General features: G+C 68.6%; 2 protein-coding genes across 5 annotated transcripts; one reads left to right on the plus strand and one right to left on the minus strand.

The window, feature by feature from the left end:
• Window positions 1-611: 611 nt before the first annotated feature.
• On the plus strand, window positions 612-7065 carry SPRYD3 (SPRY domain containing 3). 2 transcript variants are annotated; one of them, XM_068997541.1, is made up of 11 exons: window positions 612-692; window positions 1601-1816; window positions 2095-2170; window positions 2246-2370; window positions 2782-2917; window positions 3283-3471; window positions 3989-4138; window positions 4496-4553; window positions 5279-5398; window positions 5475-5623; window positions 6157-7065. In XM_068997541.1, the coding sequence occupies exons 2-11, from the start codon at window positions 1614-1616 to the stop codon at window positions 6289-6291; spliced, it is 1341 nt and encodes a 446-aa protein (XP_068853642.1). In that variant the 5' UTR covers window positions 612-692; window positions 1601-1613; the 3' UTR covers window positions 6292-7065. The 2 variants fall into 2 exon arrangements, with proteins under 2 accessions (XP_068853642.1, XP_068853643.1); XM_068997542.1 differs by lacking the exon at window positions 612-692 and adding an exon at window positions 1104-1138.
• Window positions 7066-7620: 555 nt separating this feature from the next.
• On the minus strand, window positions 7621-21858 carry TNS2 (tensin 2). 3 transcript variants are annotated; one of them, XM_068997528.1, is made up of 27 exons: window positions 21706-21858; window positions 20215-20326; window positions 19713-19750; window positions 19588-19626; window positions 19216-19254; window positions 18597-18640; window positions 18174-18345; window positions 17770-17820; window positions 17280-17402; window positions 16682-16746; window positions 16301-16384; window positions 15779-15891; window positions 15646-15706; window positions 15344-15410; window positions 15045-15168; window positions 14566-14631; window positions 14379-14483; window positions 12051-14003; window positions 11293-11616; window positions 10788-10913; window positions 10285-10377; window positions 9982-10059; window positions 9346-9423; window positions 8560-8746; window positions 8055-8123; window positions 7949-7978; window positions 7621-7852 (listed from the first exon to the last, which is right to left on the minus strand). In XM_068997528.1, the coding sequence occupies exons 1-27, from the start codon at window positions 21769-21771 to the stop codon at window positions 7711-7713; spliced, it is 4449 nt and encodes a 1482-aa protein (XP_068853629.1). In that variant the 5' UTR covers window positions 21772-21858; the 3' UTR covers window positions 7621-7710. The 3 variants fall into 3 exon arrangements, with proteins under 3 accessions (XP_068853629.1, XP_068853628.1, XP_068853630.1); XM_068997527.1 differs by having other exon boundaries at window positions 15344-15413; XM_068997529.1 differs by lacking the exons at window positions 19713-19750; window positions 20215-20326 and having other exon boundaries at window positions 15344-15413.
• Window positions 21859-22451: the final 593 nt, after the last annotated feature.

Raw genomic sequence — 22451 nt, forward strand, 5'->3', positions numbered from 1 at the left:
CCCCCCAGTTTCCCCCAGTCCCCCCCAATTCCCCCAGTCCCCCCAGTTTCCCCCAGTCCCCCCCAATTCCCCCAGTGCCCCCCAGTTTCCCCCAGTCGCCCCCAATTCTCCCCAGTCCCCCCAGTTTCCCCCAGTCCCCCCCAATTCCCCCAGTCCCCCCCAGTTTCCCCCAGTCGCCCCCAATTTTCCCCAGTCGCCCCCAATTCTCCCCAGTCCCCCCAATTTCCCCCAGTCCCCCCAGTTTCCCCCAGTCCCCCCCAATTCTCCCCAGTCCCCCCAATTCCCCCAGTCCCCCCCAATTCTCCCCAGTCCCCCCCAGTTTACCCCAGTCCCCCCAATTCCCCCAGTCGCCCCCAATTCTCCCCAGTCCCCCCCAGTTTCCCCCAGTCCCCCCAGTTTTCCCCAGTCCCCCCCAGTTCCTCCCAATTCCCCCAGTTTCCACCGTCCTCCAGGGGGCGCCCTTGGGCCTCGCGTCCCCATGCCCGCAGCGTCACGTGACCTTGACATACCCGCCCCGCTTTCCCGATAGGCTCCGCCTCCCGTCCGCAACGGTCTCCGATTGGCTGAGGGAGCCGTCAGTCGCGGAGCAGCGGGTGGCGATTGGCCCGCGGGGCGCAGTGGGCGGGCGCAGGGAGGTGGAAGCGACAGGGACCCGGATGTGAGCGCGGCCCATGGAGGGGGCGGGACCCCCGGTAAGGGGGCACTGGGGGGCCGGGGGGGCCCTGGGGAACATTGGGAGGTCTGGAGACGTCCGGGGGAGATTGGGAGGGGTCCTGAGGAGTCTGGGGGGGTCCGGGGAGCGGGAGACCCTGGTACGTTGAACGTGGGAGGAATTCGGGGGTCCTGAGGTGAACTGGGGAGGTCTGAGGGATCCCATGGGGGGGGCTCGACCGCGGTGCGGGCAAATGGGGGGGCACGGGAGGTCCTGGGAGCAGGGATGCTGGGGAAGGGGGACCCCGGCAATGGGGGGAGGTTGGTGGGGGGGAGTCAGGGGTGGGATTTGGGGTCAGTTTTGGGCTGTCAGGTGTGATTTGGGTGTGTCAGGTGTGGGGTTTGGGGCAGTTTTAGGCGATCTTATGTAGTTTTTTGGGACGTCAGGTGTGATTTGGGTGTGCCACATGTGGTTTTGGGGTGTCAGGTGAGTGTTTGGGAGGACGATTTTGAGGGATCTCCGGTGGGTTTTTTGGGTCCAGGTGTGTTTTGGGGGTCCAGGTGTGTTTGGAGGGCCAGATGTGTTTTGGAGGTTTACGTGTATTTTAGGGAGTCAGGTGTCTTTAGGGGGCTTGGGTGTATTTTGGAGCATCAGATGTGTTTTGGGGATTAATTTTGAGGGTTCAGGTATATTTTGGGGAGCCAGGTATGTTTAAGAGGTTCAGGTATAATTTGGAGGATCGGATGTGTTTTGGGAGGAGTTTTGTGGGTTTAGGTGTGTTGGGGGGGCAGTTTTGTGGTGTCACACGTGTGTTTGGGGTATCAGGTGTGTTTGGGGTCAGATTTGAGGGATGCCGGGCTTTGGGGGGTTCCTGTCTGATTTGGGGTGTCAGTTTCGGGTGTGTGGGTTCCGGACCTTCCGGGGGTCCCACCGTTGCCGCCCCCGCAGGAGCCCCCCCGCCATGGATGACCTGAACCTGCACTTCAGGTTCCTGAACTGGCGCCGGCGGATCCGGGAGATCCGGGAGGTGCGGGAGGGCCGGGACCGGGACCGAGATCGGGACCGGGACCGTGATCGGGACCGGGATCGGGACCGGGATCGGGATCGGGGCCTGCGCTGCCAGGAACGCGCCCGGCACATCCTGGTGGACGGGGACACCCTCAGGTACCCGGGGGCCGGGGGGTCCCGGGGGGCCCCCACCGAGGGGGGCACATGGAGGGGGCCGACGGCACCCACAGAAAGGGGCTGGGGGCCCAAGGAGGGGGGAGGCACCCGCGAGGGTGGGAGGGGCTGGACCCACAGAGAGGGGGCTGGGGGTGCCCATGGGGGTGGGAGGGGTCTGGAAGCACCCCCAGATCTGGGGGGGGGTCTGGGGGTTCCCGGGGGGGGTCGGGGGCTGTCTCAGCGCCCCCGGAGGTGTCTCAGCCCCCCGCCCCCCGCAGCTACCGCGGCCCCTCGGGCGAGGTCGGCTGTTACGTGGCCCCGCGGCCGCTGACCCGCGACAGCAACTACTTCGAGGTGAGACTGGGGGGCCGGGGGGCCCGGGGGGGTCCGGGGGGAGGACGGAGCCCTGAGCCCCCGGCCCGTGCGCAGGTGTCCATCGTGGACAGCGGGGTCCGCGGCACCATCGCCGTGGGGCTGGTCCCGCACTGCCACAGCCTCGAGCACCCCCCGGGATGGGGGCCCGGCTCTGTCGCCTACCACGCCGATGATGGAAAGTGAGAGTCGCGATAGCGGAGGCGGGGTGGCGGGGATTGTTGGGATACTGCGGGATGTCGCCGTAGCGGGGAGGTGTTGGGATATTGTCCCGCGGGTGTTGGGATATTGAGGAATTTCGTGACGTTGGGAGATGTTGGGATGTTGAACGGTGAGGTGAAGGATGTCGGGATAGCAGGAGGGTGTTGGGATATTGGGGAGCGTTAGGATATTGAGGGGTTGGGATCTTGGGGGTGTCGGGATATGGGGGAGAGCCGGGGGGCAGCAGGACTGGGAGGTGTTGGGGAACACTGGGGCCCAGGGACTGTCGTGATATTTGGGGTCTGCTCCAGGTTTGGGGTCCCCCATTTCTGACACCGCCTTGTTCTGAGCCGCCCGTATTCGGGGTCCCCCCCATTTTTGGTGTGTCCCAGGCTCTACAGTGGCCGGGCCAAGGGGCGCCAGTTCGGCTCCAAGTGCAGCTCTGGGGACCGGATTGGCTGCGGCGTCGAGAGGGGCTCATTTGGGGCCCCCCCAGCCCAGGTTTTCTTCACCAAGAACGGCCAGAGGGTGAGGGCACCCCCACCTTCAAAACTCACCGGGGCACCCCCAAACCTCCCAGGACCCCCAAAGCTTCCAGGACCCCCCAAACAGGGGGTCCTTTTGCCCCTCCCCCAACTGTTCTTCACAGAGAATGGACAGAGGATGAGGGGACCCCCAAATCTCCTGAAACCCCAAAGCCTCCAGAGCCCCCCCACTTCCCACTTCGATGTCTCCCTAAATCCCAGATGGGGGGTCTGGGGGTGCCCCTCTCCCTGACTCCCCCAGTCCCCTCCCCTGTACCCCAATCGCAGGTGGGGGGTCTGGGGGTGCCCCGTCTCCCCCGGGGCTGTTCCCCCCTGACCGCCACGACCTCCCCTGTACCCCAATCGCAGGTGGGGGGTCTGGGGGTGCCCCTGTCTCCCCCGGGGCTCTTCCCAGCTGTGGGGCTGCACTCGCTGGGGGAGGAGGTTCGGCTGCATCTGCCCCCCCCCGGGCCCCCTGAGGACGAGGGGGGGGCGATGCTGGTGGACAGCCTGGAGGAGGAGTGGGGGCGGCTCCATGACGTGCGGCTCTGCGGCTCCGTGAGCACCCGGGAACCCGGGGGGTCGGGGGGGACAGGGGGCCGGGAGGGGGGAAAGGGGGGCTGGAGCCTCCCGCAGGACTGGGGATGGACCAGGGAAGTGGGGAGGGGAGCTCAGAATGAGGGTATGGGGGGGTTGGAAGAAGTTGGAGCCCCTCCCTGGGCTGGGATGTCGAAATTTGAGGTTACAGGGGGAGGAAAGTTGGGGTCTGGGGGTTTGGGAAGGGCTGGGTAAGGACAGAGGGGTCCCCAGATTTGGGGATGGGACAAGAGGAGCCCCCAGTCCTGGGGAGGGGGAAAGGGGGGGGGCCATGATATTGGGCAGGGTAAAGGACGTCAGGACGCCGGGAGTCTCCGGGGCTCCCCGACCTTCCGTGATCCCCCAAATCCCCCCGGGACCCCGTTCAGTCCCCCCAGGTGCTGTTCTTAGGTGGGGAAGGGGATGAATTTCAGGGACCTGGGGCCGGTCTGGGTTGGGGGTGCCCCTTCCCCCCGTCTGAGCCCGCCCCGCGCCCCAGGTGCTGGAGTACGTGGGCAAGGGGAAGAGCATCGTGGACGTGGGGCTGGCGCAGGCCCGGCGGCCGCTCAGCCCCCGCAGCCACTACTTCGAGCTGGAGATCCTGGACCCGGGCGAGAAGTGCTACATCGCCCTGGGCGTGGCCAGGAGGGTGCGCGGGGGGCTCGGGGTTGGGGGACGGGGGGCTGGGGCGGGTGGAGGCACCTGCGGAGCTGGGAGGGGCAGGGAAGGGAGGGATGTGGGTCAGAAATGGGGGTGCAGGGTTACAGAGGGAGGAAAGGGAGGGCTGGAGCCTCCCCCCATGGCTGGGAGTGGCCAAGGAAGGTGGGGAGGGAGCTCAGATTTGGGGTACGGGGGGCTGGACCTCCCCACCGGGCCGGGGCTGGGCTGAAAGGTGGGGGCGTGTCAAAAATGAGGGGTTGGGGGGGGAAATTTGGGTCCACGGGTTTGGGGAGGCTGGGCCCCCCACATTGCCCTCACCCCACTCCTCTGTGCCCCCACCCCCCAGGACTACCCCAAAAATCGTCACCCCGGCTGGAGCAGGGGCTCGGTGGCCTACCACGCGGGTGAGCCCCCAGAAGTGGGGGGGACCCCCAAAATGGGCGGGACCCCCCCAAATGCAGGACCCCAATAGTGGGACCTCCTCTTTCTCCCCCTGAAAACCCCTTTCCCATTTCCCCCCGCCCTGTTTTGGGCTGCACCCCTATAAGGAGGGTCTGGGGGTCTCCCCCATGACCTCGGGGCTCCCCTCTAATTTGGGGGGGTCTCCATGACCCCTCCCTGTTCCCTTCTCCCGTCCTCCTTTTTTTTGTCCTTCATTCTCTTTCTCCCTTTCCCAACTCAGTTTCCTCCCTTTTTTTGGGGTGCAGCCCCATGGGGAGGTCTAGGAGTCCCCCCAAAGGTCTGACGGGTGGTTTCCAGCCCCTCGGGAGGGTCCCCATGCCCTCTCCCTCTCCTCATTTTCCCCCATTTTTCCTCCTTTCTCCCCGTTTTCCCTTTCATCCCCTTCACCCTCTTCTTCCTTCCTCCTTTCTCATCCCAATTTCCCTCTTTTTTTGGGGTGCACCCCCATGGGAAGGGTCTCCCCCTAATTCGAGGGTCCCTCTGTGACCCCCCCTGTCCCCAGTTGTCCCCTTCTGCTTGTCCCTTTCTTCCCTCTTCCCCTTCTCCTCCTCTAACGCCTTTCTCTGCCCATTTCTCCCCCTTTCCTTGGGGTGCACCCTCATGGAGGGTGCCTCGGGGTTTCCCCCATGAACTGGGGGGTCCCCCCTAATTCGGGGTCTCCCCCCAGATGACGGAAAGCTGTTCCACGGCAGCGGCGTCGGGGATCCCTTCGGCCCCCGCTGCTACAAGGGCGACGTGATGGGCTGTGGGATCATGTTCCCTCGGGATTACGGCCGGGACAGCGAAGGTACCGCGGGGCTGGGGTCCCTGAGAGCCTGGGCGGGCTCTGGGGGGGTCCCTCACCCTTTCCCCCCCCCCCCCAGGTGACAGCGATGACGCCTCGGAGCCCCCCGAGGTGAAGGTGAAGGTGCGCAACGTGATGTACCTGGAGGAGGAGGAGGAAGAGGAGGAGGAGGAGGAAGAGGAGGATGGGGAGGACATGGAGCAGGAGCAGGAGGGCAGGAAGGTCGTGGTAAGGGTGGGGACAGCCTGCCAAAAAAAAATTGTGCTTTAAAAAACCCCCCACCCCCAAAAAAACTTCCTCCTTTGTCCCCCCGTTGGGATGGTCTGGGGGCTCCAACACCCGGATTTTGGGGGGGTCGGGGGTGTCCCGCCCCCCCTCATATTTTAAGGTGACCCCCAGTTTATCTATGACCCCCACACGTGTTTGTGCCCTGCCCCTGGATCCTCCATCACCCCAAAAATCCCCACAACCCCCACTGGGTTCCCTTTACATTGACTCACCTTGGGGTCAACCCCTTTCCCCCACTTCTTTGGAGGTTGGGGTTTCCCTGCCCTCCCCTCGTATTTTGGGGTGACCCCACCGTGTGTCTCGGATATGGCTGTCCCCCCCCATGTGTTTGTGCCCCCTCAAAAATCCCACCCTCACCTCCCTTTAGGTTCATCTTTCTGTGCCTCACTCCCCCCTTTACCCCTGTTTTTTTGGGGGGCAGGGGTCTCCCTGCCCCCCCATGGAGGGGTGACCCCCCATGTTGTGCCCCCCAGGTGTTCTTCACACGGAACGGGACGGTCGTGGGGCGCAGGGAGGTCGGGGTCCCCCCCGGGGGGCTCTTCCCCACCGTGGGGATGCTCAGCACTGGCGAGAGGGTCAAGGTGGACCTGCACCCCCTGAGTGGATAAAGGGGGGGCCCGGGCGGGGCCCCCCAAAACCCGAAACCCTCCGGTGCTCCCGGACCCACCCCGGGCCCCCCCCAGTGCACTTTAGGGTGTTCCCACAGCAGTGGAGACCCCCCCAAGGTGGTTTTTGGGGGGTTCACTCCTGCCCCCCCCCCCATAATTTTGCTCTTTGGGGGCTCTTTGGGGGGCGGTTCCCCTAATTGAATCCCCCCACTGACCCCTCAAAATTACCCCAGTGTTGCCCCCCAAGGTGGTTTTTGGGGGTCTCAGCCATGGCCTCCACCATAGTTTTGGGGGACCCATTCCTGCCCCACCCCTGTGTTTTTGGGGGACTCAATCCTGCTCCCCTCATGGGCGCCCTTTGGGGGGTTCCCCCCAAACCATCCTACTGACCCCTGCAGGTGGATTTGGGGGTCTCAGTCCTGCCCTTTCCACCATGGGTGACCCCCGTGCCCCGCCTCAGAGCCCCCCAAATCACCCCTTTAACCCTTCCCAGCCCCCCAGCTCCACTGACCCCCTAGTGCCCCCCAAATCACCCCTGTGCCCCCCATCTCTCCCAGCACTCCCCATCCTTGGGGGTGCCAGCGGGCAGAATTAGGGGTTTCCCCCCATCATGAATGTAACCCGACCCCTCCAGTTCCATGGGACCCCCCTGAGCCCCCAGTTCTGTGGTGAGGGCTGGGCTGGTTTTGGGGTCCCCTTTGATGTTTGCACATAGGGGGGGGTCCCCATGCCCCCTCCACCCGGACTCAAATAAACCCATTTCTTACACCAAAATAGATGTGGATTTATTGGGGTTCCCCCAGGACCCTCCAAATTGGGGAGGGGGGGGGGGGGTGTCCCTGTGGCCCCTTTTCTACCAGCCCCCCCTTCTTCATTTGAGGGGGCAGTTGGGGGGGTGCAGGAGGTTTTGGGGGCCCTCCAGGAGGGGTTGGGGGGATCTTGGGAGGGGTCTGGGGGGGTCTCAGGGGGAGTTTGGGGGTGCCCAGTAGGACTTTGGTGATGAAGATGATGGGGAGGGCGATTAGGGGGGGTCACCCTGTGCCCCCCCTGAATCCAGGGTGTCTGGGAGGGTTTGGGGGGTCCGGGGGTGATTTTGGGAGAGTCTCTGGGGGGTTTGGGGGTGTTCAGGACCTCGGTGAAGAAGGTGATGATGGTGGGGGGGGTTGGTTGTGTGTGTCCCCGCCCCCCCCCTTGGTTTGGGGGACTCGGGGGGGTTTTGGGCATCCCCAGCTGTTTCTGGAGATGGGGTTCTGCCAGTTCAGGGGGTCCCTCAATGTTGTGTCCCCAGCAGGACCTTGGTGAAGAGGGGGGGGAGTCGCACTGGGTTCTGAGGGTGCCCCTGAGCCCCTCCCCCCGCCTCGGGGGGATCTGGGAGTCCCCAGACGGATTTGGGGGTCCCGGGAGGGTCCCTGGTGTCTCTCAGTGCCGTGTCCCCAGCAGGACCTTGGTGACGAAGGTGACGATGGCCCCCGCCGGCTGCTCGGGGTCCAGCTCCGCGAACACGTGGCACGCGTTGCCCCCCCCCGGTGCCCCCGCCTGCTTCGCCACGAACCCGAAAATCCTGGGGGGGCCGGTGGGGGGACAGGGGGAGGTCAGAGTCAGATCCCTGCCCCCCCTCCTTTCCTCCTTTGCCCGCTCTGGGGGTCTCTGCGCGTACCTGGCCGTGCTCCCGTCGGAGTTGGTCCACCTGGGGGGGGTTAAAGGGGTTGGGAGGTCTGGGAGGGTTCGGAGGGTTGGGGGTCCCGCCGTGGGCCCCCCCTCACCTGCGGTCCTGGGGGTCGGTGCCGCAGTGGGTGACGCTGCTCACGGGGTAGTGCCGGCGGAAGAAGAGCCTGGGGGGGGCACAGGGTGAGGGGGATGTGGGGGGGGGAAGGGGCAGTGCTGGGCCGGCCTCGGGGGGCTCGGGGGGTGCCGAGGGGTTTGGGGAGGATGTCGGGGGTGGCTTGGGGGGTGTCGGGGTTTGGGGCGTCAGTGGTTTGGGGGTTGGGGGTTTAGCGGGGTTGGTGGTTCAGGGGGTCGGGGTTTTGGGGCGTTTGAGAGGGTTTGAGGTGTCGGTGTTTGGGGGGATTGAGGGGTTTGGGGGGGTTGGAGGTTTTGGGGAGCTGGTGGTTTTGGGGTGTTTGGTAGTTTGGGGGGTCGGTGTTTTAGGGGATCTCGGTTTGAAGGGCTCTGGGTGTGGGGGGTTCGGTGGTTTGGGGAGGGTCGGGGGTTTGGGGTGATTGGGGGTTAGAGGGGTCTGGGTTTGGGGGTTCGGGGGTCCCTCCTCACTTGCGCTGCCGGTCCGTCAGGGTGATCCCCTGCGCCGACACCTTGAAGTGGACGGGGCTGGGGGGGGGCCGGGGGGACCCCCCCGCGCTCGGTGCCCCCTCCAGGAGGGACCCCACGGCCTTGGCCACGGCCTGGGGCCCCGTCAGGGCCTCGGTTCCCACCGAGCCCAGGAACAGCACGGAGCAGGCTGAGGGGGGCAACGGGGAGGAGGCTGCCCAAAACCGGGACCAGCCCCCCAAAACCGGGACCAGCCCCCACGAAACCGAGACCAGCCCCCCAAAACCGAGACCAGCCCCCCCAAAACCGGGACCAGCCCCCCAAAACCGGGACCAGCCCCCCCAAAACCGAGACCAGCCCCCCAAAACCGGGACCACACCCCCAAAACCGGGTACAGCCTCCCCAAAACCGGGATCACCCCCCCAAAACCGGCACCAGCCCCCCCAAAACAGGCACCAGCCGCCCAAAACCAGGACCACGGCCCCAAAACAGGGTACAGCCTCCCCAAACCGGGACCACCCCCCTAAAACCGGGACCACCCCCCCAAAACCGGAACAACCCCCCCAAAACCGGGACAACCCCCAAAACCGGGACCACCCCCCAAAACCGGGACCAGCCCCCCAGTGCTCCCAGTCCCGATGCCAACTCCCGTGCGGCCCCCGCAGTGACCCAGTTCCAGTGCCTGCCCCACCCCAGGAACCCCCATCCCAGTGCCCCCCACTCCAGTATCCCCAGTGTGCCCCCAGTGCCCCCAGTACCCCCCAGTGCCCCCAGTATCGCCAGTCCCACCTGCCCCCTGCCTCAGGAGGGCTCCGGCCGTGCTGACATTGGGGGGTCCGGGGGGGTCCGGGGGCTCCTCCTGCAGCTCTGGGGAGGAGGGCGCAGGGTGGGGGAAACCGGGGCAGTTTGGGGAAAATGGGGGGCGGTTCTGGGGGGATTTCAGGGACTGGAGGAGTCTCTGGGGGGTCCCGTCCATTTTTCGGGGGGTCCTCGCAGTTTGGGGTATCCCCGAAATTTTGGGGGTTCCCGCGGTTTTGGGGGCTCCTGTGGTATTGAGGGAGGAGCCGCGATTTTGGGGTATCCTCGCACTTATGGGGTATCCTCGCGCTTTTGGGGTGTCCCAGCGGATGTTCTGGGGTGTCCCCTCGTGGGTTTTGGGGGTTTCCCTGGGGGGCTTTTGGGGGGTTCCCGGAGGGTTTTGGGGTGTCCCCGCGGGGTTTTTGGGATGCCCCATGGTTTTGAGGTTCCCCGGGGGGGGGGTTGGGGTGTGCAGGGGGCTTTTTAGGGTGGTGTACCCGCAGTTTGGCGGGTCCCCACGGGGGTTTTGGGGTGTCCCATGGTTTTGGGGTTTTGGTATGTCCCGGGGGGGGGGGTTGGGGTGTCCCCACAGTTTGTGGGTGTTCCCGCGGTTTTTGAGGTGCCCACCTGCGTGGGGGATGCGGAGGGCGCAGGGCAGTGAGATGGGGGTGATCGAGTGCTGCAGCACCAGCGCCGGGAGGCTGCCTGGGGGGAACAGGGGTCAGGGCACCCCAAAACCTCCCACTCACTCCCCGAACCCCCCCTAGATAACCCCGGACCCCCAACCCCCCCACCCGACTCCCCTAAGCCACCCGAGCTCCCCCTGAGACCCCAGTGACCCCGCCAGCCTCTCCCACTGATTTCCCCATCCCCCCCAAGCCCCCAGACCTTCAGAGCCCCCCCAGCCCCCCCAGCCCCCGCTCCCCTCACCGAAGTACGGCTCCTCGGGGCACCCCCGGATCCTGACCCCGCGCGGGCCCGTCTCGATCAGGAAGTGCCGGACCAGCTGCTCCTGGGGGTCCCCTGGGGGCCGGGGGGCGTCAGACCCCAGGGACACCCCCGAGACCCCCCCACCCCCAACATTTCCTATGGGGCATTTGGGGCGTGTCCATGGGGGGATCTGGGAGGGTTCATGGGGTGCTGGGGGTGTCCTGGGAGACCCCCGAGACCCCCCCACTACGGACAGCCCTCCACGGCCCCCAATACTCCAAGGGGGAGCCTATGGGGGGACTTGGCGGCTGGTGGGGAATTTGGGGTGATTTTCGGGGGTCCCTGGGGTGTTGGGGGGGTCAGACCCTCGGGAGACCCCCGAGACCTCCCCCGCGGCCCCCAAATATTCCATAGGGGGGGGCGGTGGATTTGGGGCGTGCCGGGGGGTGTCTATGGAGCCGGGGAGGTCTATGGGGTTCGGGGGGGGTCTATGGGGTCCATACCCGCTCTGGGGGTGGCGCGGGGGGGCGGGACCCCCACCCTGAGCGCGAGCCCGAACGCCCCCGGGAAGCTGCTGCTGCGGCGGACGAGGAACGAGCCGGGAGCGGCCGCCTTGAGCAGGGACACGGCTGGGGGGGCACGCGGGGGTCACACGGGGGGAGGGGGCACACGGGGGGACCCCACCGACTCCCCCATTTAACCCTCCAAGCCACCCATAGACCTCCCCCACTGCATCCCCCCCCATCCCCATGACTCCCCCCATAGACCCCCCCGGTTCTCCCCCGCAGACCCCGGCACTGATCCCCCCAGAGACCTCCCCAGCCCCCCCCACAGCCCCCTCACTGACCCCCCTGCACCCCCGATCCCCCTCAAACACCCCCCTAATAACCCCCAAGACCCCCCGAATTCCATCCCTTCCACCCCCCGCCCTCTGGCCCCCATGGCCCCCCTGGGGTCCCCCCCAGCCCCTCGGGGGTCTCCAGCCCCCCGCCCCCCCCGGCCCCGTACCTTCCTCCCGGGACAGCCCCGGTTTGTACCAGAACTTGGTCGTGTCCTGCACGAAGGTGCCCCCGGGGGGGGTCCCGCCCGGCCCCCCCCCGGCCGAGGGGTGTCCCTGGGCCCCCCCCGGGCTGCGCTGGGGTGAGGAGGGGTCCCGGGGTCCCCCCGGGGCCGGGGGGTGCCGCTTCTCGGGCAGGGGCGGCTGCGGGGGCGGGGGCGGGGGGGACCCCGGGGTGCCGCTGCCGGGGGAGGGGGCCCGGGGAGACTCGGGGGGGGCCGGAGGGGCGCGGGGGGAGCCAGGCCAGGGGACCCCCTCAGTGGGGCTGCTCCGCCCTGGGGGGGCACAGAGAGAGGGGAGTGAGACCCCCCAAAAGACCCTCTGGGAGGGCCCCCAAAACCTCCCGCCAGTGGCTCCTTTGGCCCCCCCAGTCGGCCCCTTTAACCCCGCCAAATCCCCCCAAATCTCCTTGATTTATGCCTTTAACTCCCCCAAAGCGCCCCCCAGCCCCTCTGTGGCCACCAACCCCCCCAGAAGCATCCTCCAGCCCCTTTCCAACCCCCTAAATCCCCCCCAACACCCCTCCAGACCCCCTCCGTGAACTCTTTTACCTCCCCCAGATCCCCCCCAGGACCCCCCAATAGCCCCTTTAATGCCCCCTAACCCCCCCACAGAAGCTCCCCCAGCCCTTTTAGACCCCTCCAAACCCCTAATACCCCCCAGGACCCCCATTAACCCCTCTGTGCCTCCACTTCGCCCCCCCCTTTACCTGTCGGCTCCTGCGGCTCCCCCATGGCGGGGGGGTCGTAGCCCCCTTTTCCGGGAGGGGGTCCCCGCTCCAGCCCCAGCCCGGGGCGACCGCAGTGGGGGCAACTTGGGGGCTCCAGAGAGGGCGCGGGGGGGTCCCCCCAGCCATGCCCACCATAAATTGGGCGGGTGGGGAGCGGGGAGACCCCCCCCCAGCCCTGGCAGTCCTGGCAGGGGCAGACGGGGGGGAGCCCCCCCAAAAGCAGGTACCCCCCCGCCACTGGGCGCCCGTAGCCCCCCCACGGGGGGAACCCCTCGGACAGCGAGCGCTGCACCCCCCGTTTTGGGGGGTCCCGGGGGGAGGCCAGGCTGCCCCGACGGCACAGGGGGAGGCACGGGGGGGCGCAGGGGCTGGGGGGGGCCCAAGGGCTCGGCGGGCCGCGGGGTACTGGGGGGCTGTGGCATATGGGGGGGCTGTGGGATATTGGGATCCCATGGGATGCCGGGGGGCTGTGGAGTGAGGGGGTCCCGTGGGCTACTGGGGGGCTGTGGGATGCGGGGGGACCATGGGACACAGGGGTCCCGTGGGGGGTGGGGAGTCCCTCGGATATTGGGGTGATGTGGGATGTTGGGACCCCGGGGGATACTGGGGTGCCATGGGGTTTGGGGGGGCTGTAGGATGTCGGAGGGCTGTGGGGGGCTGGGGTCTCCTGGGATGTCGGGGTGCCATAGGGTGCCAGGGTCTCAAGGAATATGGGGGTTCCGTGGGATACTGGGGGGCTATAGGATGTCTGGGACTTCTGGGCTGGTGGGGAGCTATGGGGGGTGTGGGGGCCCTGGGATGTTGGGGATCCATGAGATGGTGGGGTCCCATAGGACTTTGGGGTCCCATAGGGTGATGGCGACTCCTGGGACGTTGGGGTCCCATACGGAGTTGGGGTCTCCAGAGATGTTGGGGTCCCATGGGATGCTGGGGGGCCGGAGGGTATCGGCGACCCCTGGAATGTTAAGGTCCCCTGGGATATTGGGGTGCTACGGGGCACCAGGGTGTCCTGGGATATGGGGGTCCCGTGGAATGTCGGGGACCCCCGGGATATTGGGGTCCTGTGGGATATTGGTGTCCCATAGGGCGCTGTGACCCCGTGGCATGTTGGGGTCCCGGGGGGGGCATGGGGTGCTGGGGTCCCCTGGGATGTTGGGGGGCCATGGAACGTCATGGTCACGTGGGGTGCCAGGGTCCCGTAGGATTTTGGGGTGTCATAGGGTGTGGGGGACCCCTGGGATTTGGAGGCCCCATAGGGCATGGGGAAGCCGTGGGGTGTTAGGGTCCCACAGGATGTCGGGGGGCTGTGGGGAGCAGGGGTCCCATGGAATGTGGGGGTCCCGTGGGATGGGGGGGTCTCATAGGGTGCTGGAATCCCATGGGATATTGGGGTCCCGTGGGATGGGGGGGTCTCATAGGGTGCTGGGATCCCATGGGATATTGGGGTCCCGTGGGATGGGGGGGTCTCATAGGGTGCTGGGATCCCATGGGATATTGGGGTCCCGTGGGATGGGGGGGTCTTGTAGGCCGTGGGGGTCTCATGGAATATTTGGGTCCCATAGGATATTGGGGTCCCGTGGGATGGGGGGGTCTCATGGAATGTGGGTGTCCCGTGGGATATCGGGGGTCCATGGGATACCGGGGTCCCGTAGGATGTGGGACCCCTGTAGGGTGCCAGGGTCCCGAGCGGTTCGGGGGTGTCGGGGGGCTCCTCCCCCGAGCCGGGGGTCTCGTGGCCCCCCCGCACCCCGAACCCCCCCAGCAGCTGCTCCAGCTCCCGGCGCTCGGCGGCCGTGGGGGGCGGGGGGCGGCCGTGGGGGGCCCCGGGTGGGGGCGGGGAGTCAGAGTCCCCCCCGGGGGGAGACGGACCCCCCTTCTTCTGCACGCGGGCATAGGGGCTGCCGTCCAGGGGACCCCAGGTGTGGGAGGGCTCTGAGGGAGAAAAGGGCGGTCAAACCTTACCCCCCCTCCCCCGCCCCGCACCCCCAAAACCCCACGAGATCCCCCGGAACAGCCCGGGACCCCCTGTCTCCTCCTCCATCCCCTTCAGGCCATGGGGACCCCTCCCCTGTGCCCGTATTGCCCCCCAAAGCCCCCCGTGCACCCCCAGTTCCCTGCATTTTCTCCAGGTCGCGGGGTCTCCCCAAAACCCCCGAGCACCCCCAGCCCCCCCTTTTTACACTCCAGGTCACCCCAAAACCTCCAGCACTCCGAGAACCCCCGTGCCCCCCACACCCCAGGCCATGGGGTCCCCCTTCCCCCCATGCCCTGGGGATCCCCCCGTACCCCAATTTCGCCCCCCCTTACCCTCGGCGCTGTCCCGGTGCCCCTCGTAGGAGTCGCGCCGGACCGCGGGGTCTCGCACCCCGTAATCGATCGGGGCGGCGGGGGGGCCTCGGGGGGGGACCCAGCCTGGGGGAGGGGCAGGAGGGGTGGGCGGTGAGGGAGGGCCCGGGCAGGGTGTCCCCGGGGGTCTCCGCCCTCCAAAACCCACCTTCGACCCTCTCGGGGCCCGAGGAGAAGATGAACTCGACGGTGGCGTCGGGGGGGAAGCGCTGGTCTGGGGGGGGAGCACGGGCGGTTTGGGGGGGGGCGCGGGGGCCCCCATAATCTGCATCCCCAAATCTCCCCGTCCCCCCCACCGGCCCCATTCCCTTCCCTCATCCGCCCCCTGCCCACCCAAATCCCCCAGGGCTGCCCTCCTTGCGCTCCTCTGGGGGGGCACAGGGGACCTGGGGGCGGCCCCGTTATCTGCGCCCCCAAATCCCTCCGTCCCCCCCCTCCTGGCACCCTCCGGGTCACCCCAGGACCCCCCCCCCCCGAACCCCCGCAGCCCCCTAAACACCCCAAACTCTCCCTGTCCTCCCGTGCCCCCCCCAAGCCCCGAAGCCCCCCCCCAAAGCCCGCGCTCCCCCAGCCCCCTCTGACCCTCCCAGCGCCCCGCACTGCCCCGTGCCCCCCCCGCGCCCCCACCTTGCCAGGCCAGGTCGAGCTCGTCCCGGCGCAGCCGCAGGCGGGGCCCGCGCAGGGTCCCCGTGTGGAACTGAACCCCAAAAACCGCCTCGCGCCCCCCGCGCCGCCGGTGGTAACAGCGCACCTGGGGGGGCACGGCGGGTCAGGGGGGGTCCCACACCCACGGGGGGCACACACACAGGTCAGGGGGGCCACCTCCCTCCCCGCACACCACCTGCGACCCGACAGGTGACCCCCTGAGCACCCCCGGCCCCCCGACTCCCCCGCACCCCCCCGCGCCCCCCCGCGCCCCCCCTCACCATCACGTCCCCCTTGAGCAGCAGCGCCGGTTCCAGGGTGACACAGAGCGACTGAGAGGCGGGGGGGCTGCTGGGGGGGAAGGGGGGGCATATTTGGGGGTTAAGGTTTGGGGGGGCAGGCTTGGGGTGGCGGATGGGGGGATCAGTTTTGGGGAGGTGTCAAGATTGGGGGTACCCCTTGAAACCCCCCCCCCCCACAGGGCACTGGGGGAAACCGGGGGGAAAGGTTGAGGGGAGCCCCCCCGGCCCCTCCAAAGGGGGACGGGTTTGTCTGTCAGGTTTGGGGGCGGGGGGTCACTCACTAGACCCCCGAGGTGTAGACGAGCTGCAGCGATTGGTAGATCTTGAGGAAGGGGCGGCAGCCTGGGGGGGACACAGGGGTATTACTGGGGGGCCCTGAGGGGTTCCCGGGGTCCCGCCCCGCCCCAAACTGACCGTCGGGGGGGTCATAGGCGGGCAGGGGGGGCAGCAGGACGTGGTGCAGAAACTGGGGGGAGCTGTTCAGGCGGAGTCGCCCCGAGAGCAGTGCCCCGAAATCCTCTGTGTACCTGGGGAGGCACGGGTGGAACCCCAAAACCGCCCCAAAACCACGCCAAAAGTCACCTCAAAACGACCCCAAAAACACCCCTAAAATCCACCCCCAATCCATCCCAAACTCCACCTTGAACCGCCTCTAAAAGTCACCCAAAACCACACCAAAAATTACCCCTAGAACACCCTAAACCCACCCCAAACACCACCCTAAAACCCATCGTCAAACCACCCAAAAATCACCCGAAAAAAACACCCCCAAAATCATCCCAAAACCCTCAAAATCACTCCAAAAACCATTCCCCAAAATCCCCCCAAAACCACCCCAAATCCCGCCATGACCTCCTCTGACCCCCCCGACCCCGTAACCTCCCCACACCCCCTGTGACCTCTAAAGCCCCGGACCCGCCCCCCCAATCCCCCCACCTGCGCTGGGAGGGCTGCAGGACCCCCCCCAACTTCTCCTCGCAGAACCTCCTCATACTCAGCGCGTTCAGCGCCTGCTCGGGGCTGGGGGGGGCAAAAGGGGGGGTCAGGGTACTCCCAAAGCCCCCGCGGCCCCCCCGGCACCCCCCGGCACCACTCAGACGCCCCCAAGCCCCATAGCCCCATAATCCGCTTTAACCCCCCTATGACCCCCCCAGCTCCCCCTCCCTGCCCCCCCCGGGACACCCCCGAACCGCAGAATCCTCCTTCGGACCCCCACTCTGCCCCCCAACCCTCCATGACCTCCTACAAACCCCGCCAGCCCCCCCATAGCCCCCGCCAGCCCCCCACGCCCCCCGTTAACCCCCCCGGCCCCCTCACCTGCCCCACACGTCGCTGTAGTGCAGAAACGCCCCCACGACCACCCCGACCGGGGCCTTGCTGCCCTGGGGGGGAGGGGGGAGGACTCTCAGGACCCTCAGGACTCCCCAGTACCACCCAGTACCCCCCAGTGCCCCCCCATAGCTCCGAGGGCCCCCCCGAGTGTCCCCCAGAGCCTCCCCAGTACCACCCAGTGCCCCCCAGCGCCCTGAGTGCACGCCAGTGCCCCCCAGCACCCCTCCCAGTGCCCCCCAGGACCCCCCCAGTGCCCCCCAGGACTCCCCAGTGCCCCCCCATAGCTCCGAGGGCCCCCCCGAGTGTCCCCCAGAGCCTCCCCAGTACCACCCAGTGCCCCCCAGCGCCCTGAGTGCACGCCAGTGCCCCCCAGCACCCCTCCCAGTGCCCCCCAGGACCCCCCCAGTGCCCCCCAGGACTCCCCCAGTGCCCCCCTGTGACACCCCCAGTGCCCCCCACCGCCCCCCAGTTCCCCCAGCGCCTCCCAGTACCACCCAGTGCCAGCCCAGTTGCCCCCCAGCCCCCCCCCCCGCATTGTTCACGGCCCCCCAAGGCCCCGAGGAGCCCCCCCAGAGCCCCCCACCTTGCAGAGCAGCACGGCCACGTTGCGGGGGTGCCCCCCCAGGCACCCCTCGAGCGCTTTGCAGACGGAGCAGAGCAGCTCCAGGGGGGGCGCGAGCAGCTCCGGCCACCCGAAATCCAGCACCTGGGGGGGGGCTCAGAGCCGGCACCCCCACACCGCGGGGGGCCCCCAAACCCACCGCGACACCGCCAAACCTCCCGGGATGCCCCCGGGACCCCCCAACCCCCCAGGACATCGCCAGCATCCCCTGGAGACACCCCCAGGCCCGCAGGGACCCCCCAGGAACCCCCGCGCCCCCCGAGACTCCCCCAACCCCCAGGACACCCCCCCCCCCATCCCCCCGCACCCTCCCAACCCCGCGGGACCCTCCCCGGGACCCCCAAAACCCCGAGGGGGGATTCCCAAACCCCCGAGACCCCCCCCCCCGCGACCCCCAAATCCCCCCGGGGGACCCTCCTACCCCCCCGGATCCTCCCGGACCCCCCCTCACTTTGGGGTTCAGGCGCGTGAGGTCGCGGCGCTTCTCGGACAGGTTGAAGATCTGGGGGGGCACGGGGGGGGTCGGGGGAGCCCGGACCCACCGGGTGACCCCCAAAGTGCCCTAGGACCCCCCGGCCCACCCATGGGACCCCCGAAATCCCGGCCCCCTGCCACCCCGGGTCCCTCGTGTCTTGTCCCCCCTCCCCAGTGCTCCCAGTGCCTCCCCGCAGCCCCCCTCGACCCCCCCGTGCTCCCCCAGTGCCTTCCAGTTTCCCCCCAGTGCTCCCAGCAGCCCTCCCAGCGCTCTCCCCGACCCTCCCCAGTGCTCCCAGTGCCCCACCAGAGCCCCCCGGTGCCTCCCCGCAGCCCTCCCAGCCCCCCTCCAGTTGCCCCAGTTGCCCCAGTTGCCCTCACCGTGTAGTTGGGGCCGTGCCGCGCCCCCAGGAGCTTCGCCAGGTGCCGCAGGTGCCCCCCGGGCCCCCCCTCGCCGCCCCCCGGGACCCCCACGCTCAGGATCCGCTCGGTCACGAACGTCAGGTCCAGGGGGGGGAAGGGGGGGGGCTCGGGGCTGGGGGCGCGGGGAGTCCTGGGGGGGAGGAGCGGCTCAGAATGGGGGGGGGGGGGGGGGCGGCACCCCCAGAACCCCCAGAATCCAACCGGAGGGAATTTGACCCCCCGGGATTCTCTCAGCATCCCAAACACCCCCCCCCCCCAACACCCCAACCCCTCCCCGGGATCCCCCAGCACCCCAAAACCTCTTGGGATCTCCCCAAATCCCCCAAATCCCTCCCCCCCCCCATCCCTGGGACCCCCCAGCACCCCCAAACCCCCCCGTACCTGGGCAGGGTGCTCCGCTGGGGGGCGCTGTCGAGCGAGGAGCCCTGGGGGGTCCCGGGGGTGCCCCAAAAACGAGGGGGGGGCAAAAGGGGGGCGGGGGGGGGACCCAAAACATGGGGGGAGGTTAATGAGTGTCCCCAAACACCGGGGGTAGGGGAGGGTCAAGGGCGTTCGGGGAGGCCAAAACAGGGGGGCAGAGGAGGCGGTCAGGGGGGTCCCCAAAACAGGGGGGGTGGGGGGAGTCAAGGGGGGGTCGGGGAGACTGGGGGTGTCCCCATAACACGGGCGGGGGTCAAGGGGAGGGTCAGGGAGGTGCCCGAAACATGAGGAGGGTCGGGAGGGGGGGAGTCAAGAGGGATCAGGAAGGGGTAAGGGGGGGCAAGGGGGGGTCTCCGGTCCCCAAAACACCGCTGAGTCACGGGGGTGTCGGGGGGCTCAAGGGGGGGTCGGGGGATCCCCAACCCCTGGGGAGGGTGGGGGGGGATTGGGAGTCCCGGGGGGGGGGATTTAGGGGGTTCCCGGGAGGGGGTTGGGGATACCGGGGGCAGGTTGGGGGTCATGGGGGGGTCAGGGAGTCAAGGGGGGTCTGGGGGACCCGGGGAGGATTCGGGGGTCTCACCACGCGCTCGCTGCGCCGCGCCGGGGCCGTGTTCCGCCTCTGCAGGGGCACAGCGGGGTCTGGGGGGGCCCGACCACCGGGGAGGGGGCAGGGCCCTGCCCGGGGTGGGGTTTCGGGGTCCCGAGGCGGATTTGGGGGGTCCAGGGTCTTGCCCATCGGAGGATGTTGGGGGTGCCGGCTCCTGACAAGGGTGTTTGGGGCTCCCGAGGGGGGGGGTCCCGTCCCCTACTCGGTGGGGCTTCGGGGGTTTCAGTCTTTCCGGGGGACCCTGATCCTGCCCGGGGAGTTTGGGGCTCTCGAGGGGGATTTGAGGGGTCCCGGGTCCTGCCCGGGGGGTTCGGGGACGTCGCGGACACCGCCCCCCCCACTCACCAGCTCAGGCGGGGGCAGAGCTTGGCACGGTGACGTCACCTGGAGGGGGACACGGGGTCATCCCAAATGGGACCCCAGCCCCAAATGGGCCCCCCCTTGGGTGACGCCCCCGCCCCCCGCCGTACCTTGCTCTCGCATCTCTTGTGGGCAGCGACTTTGCAAACTGGGGGGGACAACGGGGACATCAGGACCCCCCAAGGTCCCCCCCAGGGACCTCCCGGGTCTCCCTGGTACTCCCCCAGTACTCCCCCAATATCCTCCCACTGCCCCCAGTAACCTCCCAGTATCCCCAGTAACTCCTCACTGCCTCCCGTAAACACTCCAGTAAACTCCTCAGAGCCCCCAGTAAACATCCAAGTAACCCCCCAGTGCTCCCAGTAACCGCCCCAGTTACCCCTCAGTGCTTCCAGTAACCCCCCACTACCCCCAGCAACCACCGCAGTAATCTCCCAGTGCCCTCCCAGTGCCCCCAGTAACTGCCCAGTACCCCTCCACCGGCCCCAGGAACCTCCCAGTCCTGACCCCACTGTCCCCAGTAACCTCCCCCCTTTATTCCCCCGTCTAGCCCCCCCCAGCGTGTCCCGGGGGTGTCCCGGGGGTGTCCCGGGGGTGTCCCCGGGGTGTCACCTCTGCACACGAGCCCGTGGGGTCCCAGGGGGGTCCCGCAGCCCCCACAGAGCACCCCCCGGCGCAGGCTCCGCTCGCGGAACGTGTGGGGGGCGGGTGGGGGCGGCCGCGGCTGGGGGGGACACGGAGGGGGGGGGGTCACCGCATGTCCCCCCGTGTCACTCCCATGACCTCGCACGTCACCTCTGTGTCACCCCCATGACCCCCCGTGTCCCCCCCATGCCCCCCCGATGTCACCTCCCGTGTCCCCCCCATGCCCCCCCCGTGTCACCCTCTGTGTCTCCTCTTTGATCCCGCCGTGTCTTGCCCGGGTCCCCTCGGTGACCCCCCCCGTGTCCCGCCCCCAGTCCCACCCAGTTCCCGTCGTGTCACCTCCGTCTCCCCGCGTGTCGTCCCCCTGCATTCCCCCCGTCCTCCTCTGGCCCCCTCCGATGTCCCCAGGTGTCACCCGTGTCCCTCCTTGTGTCCCCCCCGTGTCCTCTCCATGACTTCTCACTGACCCTTCCGTGTCCCCCCGGACTCTCCCGTGTCCCATCCGTGTCCCCTCGTGTCCCCTTCATGACTCCGCTCGTGTCCCCGCATGTGTCCCTATCATGTCCCACTCCTGTCACTCCCAGGGTTCCCCGTGTCCCTTCCCCGTCCTTTCCTGTGTCCCCGCCTCCCGACCTGTATCCCCTGTATCCCCCCCCGGCTCCTACTCGTGTCCCCCCACGTTGTCCCTGCGTCACCTCCCTGTCCCCCCTTGTTCCCCCCAATGTCCCCGCTGGGACCCCCTCGTGTCCCACGTCACCTGCAGTGCCACACCCGTGTCCCCCCGTCTCCCTTCCTCGAGTCCTTGTCACCCCCGTGTCAACCCCACTCTTTTCCGTGTCTCCCCGTGTCCCTCCGTGTCCCCCCGTGTCGCTCATGTCCCACCCGTGTCTCCCCGTGTCCCCCGTGTCTCCCTCCCCGTGCCCCCCCCCGGTGTCGTCCCGCGTGTCCCCCCCGTGTCCCCCCCGGCCCCTCTGGCCCTCGGCCACGGACACCGAGTCCCGCAGGAAGCGGGGCCGGGACAAGCCCAGGAAATGGGGCCCCCCTGGGACGACCCCGCCGTTCCCACGGAGGGGGAGGGGCGTGGGAGTACATGCGGGGGGAGGGGGACAGCGGGGGGAGGCGAGGGGGGGGCGTGGGACGGGGAAGGAGGGGCGTGGGAAAAAGGGGAAAAAGTGGGAAAATAGGGAAAAAAGGAAAGTGGAGGCGAGGGGGGAGCGTGGGAAAATAGGGGGAGGGGCGGCGGGGGGCGGTCAGACTCCACTTTCCTCCCCGGCCCACCCAGCGTCACGCGTGGGGAGGGGGCGGCTGGAGCGGACCGCGGGGGGACCCCTGGGGGGCGCCACGTGGGGGGGGGGGGGTCCCGCGGCTTCCCCCCGCACCAGCCCCCCCTTCCCCACGGGGGTTCCTCACCCCACGCGGGACCCCCCCCCCCCCACAGGGACCTCCCCCCGGTCCTACCGTGTCGGGGCCATCGCGGCGGCCGAGCGCGCGCAGCAGCGTCCCCACGGCCCCGGGGGGCTTCATGGGGGGTCCCGCGTGGTCTCGGGGGGTCCCGGTTGCTCCCGGGGGGGTCTCGGGGGTCCCTGCGGGCTCCGCGAGCGGCTCCGTGGCCGAAGGCGCGCGGGGAGGGGCCGTTTCCGCGAGTCCGGAGCCGCTTCCCGTGCGGGGGGGGACACGGGGGGGGACACGGACACGGGGGGGGACACGGGGGGACGACACGGGAACGACACGTGAGGACACGGGGAGGGGACACCGCGAGGATCACAGAGGGGACCAGGAGGAGACACGGGGGACACACGGGGCAGGCACGGAGGGGACGCGGACACGGGGGGTGCACGGGCAGGGGACAGCGAGAGGATCACAGCGGACACGAGGAGAGGGACACGGCGGGGACACACACGGGGGACACACGGGGTGACACCTCCCCCTGCTGACGCTGCCTCAGTTTCCCCTTTTCTCCCTTCCAGGATCCCCCAAAATTCCTCCCGAGCCCCCCCCCCCGGGGCCTTCCTGGCGCTGCCCCCGCCCCTCTTCATCCTCCTCCTCCCCCCGCCCCCTCCGTTACCCCGCCCCCGCGACCCCCCGGGACCCCCAAACTCGGGGGAAAGGGGGGGATTGGACCCACCCCCTGGGGACCCCCAAAGTCGAGAAGGGGGAGGCTGAGACTCCCCCCCGGAACCCCCAAAGTCGGTGGGAAAGGGGAT

The sequence above is a fragment of the Aphelocoma coerulescens genome, chromosome 29 (genome assembly GCF_041296385.1).
Source record: "Aphelocoma coerulescens isolate FSJ_1873_10779 chromosome 29, UR_Acoe_1.0, whole genome shotgun sequence".
Lineage (NCBI taxonomy): Eukaryota > Metazoa > Chordata > Aves > Passeriformes > Corvidae > Aphelocoma > Aphelocoma coerulescens.